Below are 11,857 nucleotides of genomic sequence, written 5' to 3'. Positions count from 1 at the left end.
TTTTTATATTGCAAGAATATTAGCTAGTTGGATCATAGAAAAGGAGAATAAGAAATGCATACAGTTAATTTCTTTAATTTTTACAACTCTATAAGAAAGGTATCATCAGCCCATGTTAAACATTGAAAAACAAAAGCTCAATAAACATACATAACTTGCCCAAGATCATAGAGCAAATAAATGACAGAACCATATTCCAGATCCAGCATTTTAAAAAAATATCTTGTATCATTTACCCTATAGCATATCCTTTGTCTGGAATTTTGTATTCCATCCATAATTACTAAATTAATTTATGCATACATGATAAACATAACATATACAACCTCATTTACAGTATTTGTTAACAACTGGATTACCAGAATTTGCACAAAGTAATAAATTGATTTTGTTTTTTTTTTGTTTTTTTTTCCCCTTTCAGGGATACCTACCTCTATTCTCAGAAAAACTTTAGCTGACAAAGATATTTGCAAAGGGAAATGACTTATTCTCTGAAAATTCAAGCAATAAGTCAGGTAATAAAAGTAGGAACTGTAGTCTGTCTTGCATTCAATATCTATAGAGATAAGGCCCTTTAGGAACCATGACATGTGTTCTTATACAAAAATATATAAGGGCTGAGTTCAAGTCCACCCAGAGACAGGCCCATTATTAATCTGAAAATATGGGCAGTTTCTGAACCAGTGAGTGACTGAAAAAAACTCAAGTATTTAATTTATTTATACCTCAACACTATCTAAGAAGTCAATAGCTGGTGCAATCACCCAGGTGGAAGACTCACTTTATTACATACCCACATGGGCAGCTTGCAAAGGGTACTTGATTAACTTTCATTACAATTAAACTCTCTACATCTAAAGGACACTGAGAATTGGTAGCTCATATAAAAGAGGTAGGAGATGAGTTTGTAATTGGCCTTAAATTAAATGTTAAAAAGAAGAAAATGAAGACAAAGCCTTTAAAAAGCATGTCTAGTCAAAAGTAGGCTGGCTTTTTAGAAAAGCTGTATCCAACATGAAAAATATTACCATACATGGACTGTAGTTTCTGCTACTAGCCACTTTTTTAATAGCAGCATGCTCCAGTTAAGCAGAAAGAGTGGTGGAGAAAGAGGACAAGCCACTTTAAAGTTCTAAACATATGGTCCTCATAGCCAAATCATCCTGAAAGCCACAAAGTAAGTCTAACAAGGGACAAGAAGAATTAATTAAAAAGAAGAAAGAAGGGAAATTTTAAGCTAGTTATTAATGCTTCTAAACCCAGTGTGGACGTAGAGGGCAGGGGCTGTCTCTTCTCTACAGGTATCTCCCTGATGTTCAGACAGTTCTGGATAGAAAAAGAGCTGTTCTGGATTCTCTTCCTTGCAAGGTGACCTCCCTTTATCCCATTATTATCAAGCTCAACCAAAGAGATCATATTTTTGACAAGAAAGAAAAACACCCCTATTACCTGTCTTACACATATGCAACATTAATAATTTTCTTGGCACTAATATTTGGGGAGGCTAATCGCATCCTCCCATTCTGAGTTTCTTGGAGACTACATACTGCCAGAGTAGTGAACTAATGGGACATGGGGTTGATCCAACATGGCAACTCTTTGGATTCTTAGTACCAAAATCATTAGCACTAATGCTGTTATGTATAGATTAATACTCCACCATCTGAAGACAATTTCAAGAAATATGAGCACATACACTAAGATATTGCTTTCAAAGTAGAACATATGGTCACCAAGTTGCCACCATAAGGAAACTTCTTGCTCATCATTTGTGGTCTTACACTCAGAACTTTTAATCATTTGAAGGGTAACAATTCAAGTAAAAATGTGCTGAGAGTTCTCAAAAATAGCAAGAATAAAAGAGGGGATTCAATATTGTGTATAACAATTTCACTTTTTTTGGCATAAATTTAGCAGCCAAATGTACTACATTGTACATTACTCAAACTTTCTGAAGTTAAGTCAGCCTTTGCTAATCCTACTGACCATCTATGGAATGAGGGAACTTGAGCCTAGACTGGAAACAACCACAGTTGAGGTGAAAGTTTGACACGACAATAGTTTGACTGTAACCTGTAATGATAGCTGAAGGTGAAGGGGCAGGTAAAATTAGCTCTTTTTCCCTTCAGTCATATAATTTGAAGATTATGGAATGCGAATTTTAAAGGTCAAAATAAATTGCTAATTAAGTTGAGGTATTTGAAATTAGCAAATAAAAATGCAGTTCAGAACAGTGACTAAGGAATAATTAATCATATGGGGGGAAATGACAGAGAAGTAGAGCCAGCAGTAAAATTATTTTTTAGCTAGTTGTTATAGAGCCTTCATATGCCATTACTAAGAACTATTAGACATTAATTCTTTTCTCCTTCGGCTATATCTTAAACACACACACACACACAACAGTGTTCAACATCATTATAGGAGGACACAAATCAAGGCAAAATCAAGGTAGATAGTCATCTGTAAAACTTCTCTTGAAGGTATTTAGAATATATATATATATATTATAAACCCACTCTAATTGATTTCAAATATAAATCACAAAAGCCAATTTTTGGCATTTTAACTGTTACAATGCAAATCTATATACTCCCAACAGACACACCTTTTAGGATACCTCCTTTAACATCTGCTTAAGGAAACATATTGCCTCCAGGTACTTTTTTTTCCCTTAGAAACTACACTTGGGTTTGATCCTCTCAATCCATGCTCAGGATTTCATTTGACCTTAAGATATTTGCATATTAAACTTGAAAACCAATTGATCAACATGGATATTACAATGAAATATTCAGGGAGTTAATCTGACATGCATATCTTCAACTAGAAAACAAAGACAGCATTTTTATAGCACTTGACATTTATTACTTAGCTCATCCACACCACATACCTATGAGGTAGTTTAGCATGACTTTAGTATGAATAAATTAGGTAAGAAGCAGAAAAAGTGATCTGTTCTCACAAAAGAACAACAATCAATTTTTTTTTTTTTTTTTTTTTTTTTTTTTGTATAAGCTGGCTAAACAAGCAATGGATATTTAGTGTGGATGGAATGTAGAGAGGGTGGTTATTTTATTTCCCGACAATTTAGAAATGTTCTAATATGCTGTGCTCACAGTGGCTTGCCAAAAATACCTCACTTAAAAGATCAGCTTTGCAGGAGGTATGCCCTCCCTCAATCCCCAGGGCTCAAATTTCCCTATGGGCGTATTTGCATTTTTTCATCTATTTCATATTTTTCTTCTCTTAGTCTGATTAGTCTAATAAAGTTACTTGAATAGAAAGGTATTAAGACTCTTGCAGTTCCAATTTATGTCTATATGTCATGTAAGAGGCAGACGAAAAACAAATCTTATTGGTCTTTGTAGTCAAGCAATCGCAGATGAGGGTTTTATTGCCACTTTGATCTGCAGGAGGAATCACTGCAGTCCTCTCCACTTAGCAGATTGCTTTATGATCACATTTATTAGTGCACTTGGCTGTGAAGACTACGTATAAAGAAAACTCATTAATTTGGGTTTCACAGCCATGGCCTGTGTGGCCACTGGCATCAGTGCTAACCCGAAGCTCACCTCTGTGCTTGAAGGAGAACTCGTTAGAAAGTTAAGTGAATTGCATGACCGGGACTGTAGGAGTATATTATCTCTGTAAGAAGACATAGGCTATTTCAACCACTTAGCAAGGGTTTCTTTAAACACAAAAATTTTTACTCTATTACTATAAGGATGCCGTTAGGTTTGTGTGTTAGGTTCATTTTGAATGCGTAGTAGTGGGTCAGTGTAGTTGCCGTTCTTACATGTACTCTGGAACTTTAAATATTGAACATTTGGGTTCACCTCTAGTTCTCCCGCATTGAGGTTTTTACAGGAAATCCTTGGACCTGACTTCGTCTCTCCTGGAATCTCTGCTGAAACTCGTCGGCCCTGCCAGAGAAGCTCCACAGAGTCAGGTCTGCAAGGCGCTCTCTGCGCCAGCTTTAATTTGGCTCTTTGAAAACATTTACCTCTCACTCCCATTCGTTCATAGTGAAAGTGAAATGCAAGACACTGCTTAATGAAACAAATATAATCACCACAAGATAAAAGGACAATAATGACGACAACAGCTAGCTTCCCACACAAGGGTGTTTCCATTTAAGAGGGCCCAAAATATAAAAATATTCACAGGCTCTTCCTCTTTAAAGCTGAGCAAGTCACCTCTATGGTTTGCTGGAATGGTAACTTCTCTTCTCTGTACAGGCAAAAATAAGGAAGGAGATTTCAAAACAAACAAAGTCTCGTCTCTGGCAGGGTATTCACTTTCATTTGACAGGTTGCCAAGGAGCAATGGCACTTAGATGAGGGATTCTGAAATAATCAGGTTATTATATCTGGAAGCTGATTTATCAAGGTTGGCAGAGACTCTCTGTAAAGCAAACGAGATCTATGTTCATAGACTCGTCTGCAGTATATTGGGTTACTAAAAACAAAAACAAAAACAAAAAACACCTGAGGGCATGAGCTCACTCACTAAACACAAAGAGAAACAAAGACTTTTTTTCTTTTTTTTTTTTACTTGGACAGTTGCTTATGTTACAGCAGAGTTGACAAGTAAAGCTTCATTTTACACATTTGAACAGAAGTCATCATAGGAGGTTTGCAGTTTGGTTGTGTGCTTTCCAAAACAGCAAAATGAAGGTTCCCCCATCAAACCCTCCTTCCTTCCAACAGGGCAGCTGTGGCTGGGGTGGCTGTTCTTTCTGTAGTCATGGACACTGGCTACCTTGTTCCCTCCTGAGTGGGTCCTCCTCCAGGAAACGGTGCCAAATCTCAACTAAGGACACTGTGCAGTTTTTAAGTCATTTCATTTATTGCTCACTGAGTTGTAACTGCCTTGGCTCTCTGTGGAAAAACAATAGGTGACAGAAAACCTGACACCAGCAGATCAATCGCCTGTGGTCATAACATACAAAGGGCAGCCCCGGCCAGACATTGAGAAGTTTCAGGAATAAAGCTAAAAGCCCCACTTTGCAATCAGCCTGCAGATCACCAAATCCAGTCTGATGGAGAAGATGGAACCTGGAGAACAAGTCTTGTGATTTGCACTCAGAAACACTCTGTTCCCCAGCAGAGTAACAGGGTTCCAGTCTGTCATACTGGCCACTGGTGTTTTTCCCAAAGTGATGGAATCTTGGCTCAGTGAGAGCACTTCAGAAACAGAGGAATAGGGGACCTCATTATATCCGAGGCTGTCATTCTTCAGAATTTGCCCACTTATTTCCAAATCACAGTACCCCACATCGAAGCCCATAAGTCAGGCCAACTTCATAAGAAATATTCATTTACTTCTCTGCTGTCCTGGGATTTATAATTCTTCTTTTGGATGCCTTTGGGAAAACATTTCATCAAGGTCAACTGCTGTGAAGACATTTTTTGCCTAAGAGGATCATCATGCAGGCAAACTAATTCTTTTCCTAAGCTATTATTTTGGCAGCTTGCAAAGAGGATTTGGCTTAACCTTGAGAAACTTTTTTTTTTTAGTGATCAGAAAACAGAGATGATGATTTTTCTTTTGTTTACCTTCTTCATTCTCGCTGTTCAGATGCAAGGCTGGTTCACACTTTGTAAGGTGAGATGAGAAGGACCAGTGATTCCTTCCTGTTGAGGGCATGTTGCCACAGTCATGTTCCACATGATGAAAAAATAGTGTTTCTTTCTTGATAGAGGTGCTTTACATAACAATCATCCAGGATTTAATAGAATAATTTTATATGTTAAAGAAATCTAGAATAAACTGGAGATTTATATTTTTCCATTGTCTTTAAGTTTAAATGATGCGCTCACTGTTTGGTATAGGATTATAATTTAGAACATGTGCTAAATATATTATCCAGAAAGAATTGAAAAATCCATCCAAACATCACAACTTACCACAAAATTAAAAATAAATAAATAAATAAAGCTCATTTACTTTCCAAAACTGAGAATAGTCACATGTTAATCTGTGAATCCTCATAAGAAATGTTCATTGTTCAAGAAAGATTTCTCCTCTGGTGGTTGATAAGCAATTCTCCATGGCAGAGAAATCCTGATATTTTTTCTCATCTTGATTGATGTTTTCACTATTTATTCTTCAGGCTATAAAACAGAAGAGAACATAGTCTTACCTTCTTTCTTAATTACATATTTCTCTCTCTTCTCTCTCTCTCTCCTTCTCTCCCTCTCTCCCTTACTTTCTTTCTCCCTCCCTTCCTTTCTATCCCCTACCCCCATGTCACTTTATCCATCAAATTAAAAATAAAGCTGAATTTATATAAATCCTTTAAGTTCTAAATAATCTGTGTACATAATAACTCAATTACTAATGTCATCTCCATGTGTGTAGAAAAATATATATATCTTTGTAATGTCAATCCAGACACTAACTTCATTCTGAAAGTAGTTAAAATGAAAATAATAATTTAGTGTTTATTTATGACACATTGCATATACCCATCTGTAAATTTCAGGTATTGCTATTTATAGAAACCTCTTGTTGGGAGGGGAGAGCAACTTAGTAGCATTTAGATTTCAAATTATTATAAACTTCATTCTCTATTCATCAAGAATTTTCTCTGTTAGGTAAATAGAAAAATATTTCTGGTTTTATTGTCAAGAAGTATTATATAAATCAAATTGATAACTAATTTTTAAAGGTTTGTTAGTTTTGTTTTGCTTTATGGTAAACAGATACTACCATTGATTGCATGCCTACTATATGTCAAGAATTTCCCATTTATTTTACATGTTAATTTAATTCCCACACTGCCTTTTATATGGATATTATTTCTCCCCATTTTAAAGGTGAAAACAGTGAGATTTAAACTGACTATGTTAATGGCACAAGGTCATAGGGCTATTAAGGGATAAGAGCTGAACTCTGGGAAAGATCAGAATCAGAAGGCAAAGAGCTTGTTGACATATGTGCAGGGATTCCCTCATTATATTGGAGGTGTCCTCTGGCTGCATCAAGACTGTCAAACAGTATGTTGTAATAGTTGACTATTAACCCTAAAGCAATATTCTGGGGAGGGAGGGTGCAAATGTTCTTGAGCAGATCAGAATCCCTGTGTAGACATGCCTCCCTCATCACTAAGATCTAAATATCTTAGTGTAAAGCTGCTAAATGAAAATTCATAAGTGACAAAGAAAAATTCTATCACTAACATGGAAGCACATGGCATGTCTTAAAATGTTATTTTCCAAAACATAAAAAAACACACATGCTGAATAGAGTAGGTCTTAATAAAATATTCTTAAGAGGCAAATAAGAATTTGGATATTATTGGTATAATGTAGACCAAAAGAAAACAGAGACATTATTTTTTAATTAGCTTTGAAAGTTTGCCTCAGAATGACCCTAGTAATCACAGCTACTTTTACATAATTATACAACAAAACTTCCTATTTTAGAATCTCATAATCAGTTCCTGCTACCATGACCTATGAAAATTCTATAGTCGTTGCCACATGAATTCATGTGACATAAAGTTGGGAAGTTTTCACTAGACAAACAAGTATGATCTCATTTTTATAACCTGAAAAGATAAATATTTTTTTCAGATTAAAATGAGTTTGAAGTGCAGTACCCCCATGTAATAATAAGAAGACCAACATCCGTGGCTGAGAAGTCTTCAGTCATAATGACATCTTTAGAGGAAACCAGAAGAGAGTTGTTTATTTAACTTCCAGTACAAGTGTTCTATTAAGAACTTAATTTCATAATGAGAAAGAACATCACACCCTTTTTTATGATCAATAAAATTATCCAGGTCCTTTCTGAACACATTGAAGTAATAACAAATTAAAATGCTTTCAATTCCAAGTAGCTTTCATAATTATTCATCCATTTCTGATATTGCTGGAAAGCCTCCTTCATGTTATAATTTGTATCTTATTTGACACAAAAGAACATAAAATTTTATTACTATTAATATGGAGCCACCCAAACCAAGAAGAAACTTCTTTTTCATCTGAAAGATAAGCTGCGTAATTCATGTATTTTTAGAAATTTCTTTAAATAGAAAATTGAAGAAAGGCATAGGAAAAAAATTTATTATATAGTTTTCATCTTTGGTGAAAATAGTCTTTGTTTTCAGAGTGCTTTAAATTTGATTTGAGTTGAAGAGATAATTTCCATTTAATTGTACACATACCATGTACACTCATAGAGCTCACTTTATTTTCTTTTTCTTTTTTTAGATTCATTTTTATTGTTGACACTATTACAGATGTCCCCATTTTCCCCACCTTTGTCCAGTTCTACCCAGCCTCTAACTCCCCCTTATTTTCAACACATATCTGGAAAACATACCCTCTGTTTCACTTTTTAAAAAAAGTAACAAAATTATGAGGGACTTTTCTCGGGGTCTTGGAGTGCAGTGAGAAAACCCTAGAACAATTTGGATGGGTACCTCTACCTCCACCTTCGAAAAGAAGTTTCCATGTCAGAGAACTGTAAAAAGTTTTCATGTCTAACTTTGTGAGTTCTAGCCCAAAGGGCTCCTGCCATACAGAGGGATGTGAAGGCCTTGCAAGACATGTATTGCATTTCAGGACTCCAACCCAAATGAGAATCACAATTGCAGGACCAGTTAAATGAAAAGGCTTCTCTCTTTACTAGTCTTCCCCCATTCTGACTTAGAAGGTTCAGGGAGAGGAGATGCTATAAACTGTGTATCAGATAGTAGTCTTGTGTAGATTGGTAAGAACTTCTTAATACCTAAAAAGGAGTGTTAAATACCCTGTTTCCCTGAAAATAAGACAGTGTCTTATATTAATTTTTGCTCCCAAAGATGCGCTAGCTCTTATTTTCAGGGGATGTCTTATTTTTCCATGAAGAAGAATACGGTACACATTTATTGTTAAATGAAAATAAAGGAAATTTATTACCTGTATACGGTATGATAGTACGGTAGTTGTCAACACAAACCAGATAAACTGTGAATCCTACAGTATCAAGAATTTACTCATTTATTCAATGACAATCATGTCATCTTCTTCTGGAACATCATCATAACAATCCAATTCCTGAATTTCCTGGTGAATCTCTTGTGACTCCATTTCTTTCAGAATCAGTGGACCAAATCTCTCATGTTTAGCCTGAGGGGGGGCTTATTTTCGGGGGATGCCTTATATTTCACTCAGAAGGAAACCTATAAGTAGGTCTTATTTTCAGAGGATGTCTTATTTTTCAGGGAAACACGGTACTACAACTAAGCTTTTCTCACCATTAAAAATTACCAGACATTTTTTTAAAGTGAAGAGATTAAGAAGTACAAATTTGTATTAAAAATAGTTTGGGGAATGTAAAGTACAGCATAGGGAATATAATCAATAATATAGTAATAACTATGTATGGTGCGATGTGGGTACTAAACTGGGGGATCATTTCATAAATTATATAAATGTCTGACCACTATGCTATACTCATGAAATGAATATAAAATACTACTAAATGTCAACTGTACTTGAAAATAAATTTAAAAAATCTGAGTAAACCCAATAGTTACATTAACTACTGAAACACTGGGTGTATACATTAGAATTAAATATAAAATAAAAATGACCTGAAATGTATTCAGTCTTTTTGAAATATTACCAAGGTATGGGAGGGGGGGTGGATAAAGCATCTGACCAAGCATGTCTGAAGGTGGTGACTAGAGAAAAATCTACTGATTCATTTGTCCCATGCTAAATTTATACTGTGATACACCAATTAAATTTATACTGTGATACACCAATTAAAAAGCAAAGCAGAACATCCTCAGCCATTATCAAGTCTCATTTCTGATAGCCAGGGAACAAGTTTACAGTGACATGAGAAATTATATTGTGGACCATGGCTTATAGGCAATGATATGGCCAGGACTTGTCACATCCCCCCACCCCCTTAAGCACTCTAAGCTCCATCACAGAATTACTTGAGGTTTTGCCCTGCTCCCACATGCTTTTATGGTTTGAGAGGCTCTTCCTTGTGTCTAAAACTCATCCCCCAATGCTTTACTTGCCCAGCTTTACACATCCAGCTTAGTGAAATTATACTTCCTTATGATATCCTTTCCTGAACTCTGGCCCAACATTTAAAATATATTTTAATTTTTTTTTTTTTGAACAGCCACTTAGAAGTAGAGAACAAAACTTCAAGGATATACCCGAGCTACAGGAAGTGATACCCAGTAAACTGTTGTGCCTAAGACAGGGATGACTGATAGCCAGGGAGCAAGTTTACAGTGACATGAAAAATGAAATTGTGGACAATGGCTTATAGGCAACGATATGGCCAGACTTGTTAGATAAAAGAGGGGTTATGTCCCCAGACATTTTCCACAAATATGTTGCTGAACAGTCTGATAAGGATGAGTGGGCAGGAGAATTGGGGGTAGGGAGAAGAGAAAGGGGAGAAGAGAAAGAGGATGTGGGAGCAGGGGGTGAGGCATGGAGAGAGTAGAACCAGAAAAAAGGCTTTATTGTGTGCATGATGTTATTGCTCAATGATGTCCAAATCTTTGATAATAGTCTAAATAAATAAGATACTTGCAAAATGTTAATAATTAGTGGAAGTCTATGTAGTCTGACTGATAAGAGGGAGGGAAACATTCAAAGTTATAGGAGAGAAAGATGCAGGAAGACCATAAGACATTGGTAGTTACAAACATAGGCGGGGCTTTGAATTCCAACAGACTATTAAAAACTTTGCTGGGAGTCCTATGCCAATCCAAGGTAACTGGAAGTGGGATGGAGTTCAGCCAACATCTCTAACATATGCATAATATAAGATGAATTTACTCAATTCCTTCTGAGGAAAACAAATCCTGTGTGCCATAACCATTGAATGAAGAAATAATATAAGAAAATTCAGGCTAATTCAAAGAACAATCAAATATTGTGAACATTCAAGAAACCAAATATTCAAAAGCATAGAATATTTCAAATGAATGCAACTCTATCACTTCATAAATGTTGAGTAAGAAAAAAGCCTTCTCTCCTCCATATAAGATTTGCATTGTTTATATGCAAATTAGTGTTCCTGATATGCTTGAAAATAATTTATTTCCTTAAGAAGGCAAACATTCTCTTTATAATCTTTTTTACACTATTCATTTGCTTTGTAAAGCATTTTTCATAAAACTGCAAAATAATGAAATGTTAGAGGCAGAAGGAACCCCAGGGATCACAGGGAAGTCCAAAATCGTCACTTTACATATAAGAAACTTGATAAAGGCCCTGATACATTATATCCCCTCAGCATTGCCAATACCTATACCCTCACACCTGGGCCCCTTTGTCTGGAGGACTCCATTTCTCCCACCTTGGGGTTCTAGTCACAGCTGAGGAAAATGCAAACAAATCAAAGAATATCAGTCTCCTAGACAGATGCAAGAGATTGCAGTCCCCCTGTTCAATGCACTTATAGAACTGGAGGTCTGCTTGTTTCAGAGCATCCACTATCATTTTATCTCCTGCAGGAAAGCTTTGCTGATTTCCTCTTCTTTCTACCCTGTCCTAATTAGGAGCCCATCCCCAGTGCTTTCCTCTATTATTTCTCCAGCCACATCATATTAACATCTTTTGTTTACTGACCATCTCCCCTTTAAAAAAGCCTGGGCCTGTGTCTTAGTCTGTGTATTCAGTTCTTGCATGAGGCCTGACACAGAATCAATGCATAACCTTCCCCAAATAAACACAGAAAGAAAAGTAGAGAGGAATTCTATTGCCATATTGGGAAGAAGCCTAACTCCCAGATACTCACAGTCCTCATTTCCTGTTCTATCCTGGGCAAGTCCATTCTCATCCTGCATTTTCAGAGAACAAAAACAAATAAGTTTTCAAAGGAT

At 35.9% G+C, this 11,857-nt stretch overlaps 1 protein-coding gene across 2 annotated transcripts in view; it reads right to left on the bottom strand.

Moving 5' to 3' along the window:
* Window positions 1–5,358: 5,358 nt before the first annotated feature.
* The window catches only part of ZMAT4 (zinc finger matrin-type 4), a 317,911-nt gene continuing 311,412 nt past the window's right edge, over window positions 5,359–11,857 (bottom strand). For both annotated transcript variants that reach the window (XM_045588859.1, XM_036458459.2), the window contains one exon: window positions 5,359–6,119. In XM_045588859.1, coding sequence (XP_045444815.1) covers window positions 6,104–6,119 — 16 coding nt within the window. In that variant the 3' untranslated portion in view covers window positions 5,359–6,103. The remainder of the gene's footprint in view (window positions 6,120–11,857) is intronic.

This window comes from Pipistrellus kuhlii, unplaced genomic scaffold, assembly GCF_014108245.1.
Source record: "Pipistrellus kuhlii isolate mPipKuh1 unplaced genomic scaffold, mPipKuh1.p scaffold_m20_p_3, whole genome shotgun sequence".
NCBI classification, from domain to species: Eukaryota; Metazoa; Chordata; class Mammalia; order Chiroptera; family Vespertilionidae; genus Pipistrellus; species Pipistrellus kuhlii.
This window is presented reverse-complemented; position numbering and strand designations above follow the sequence as displayed.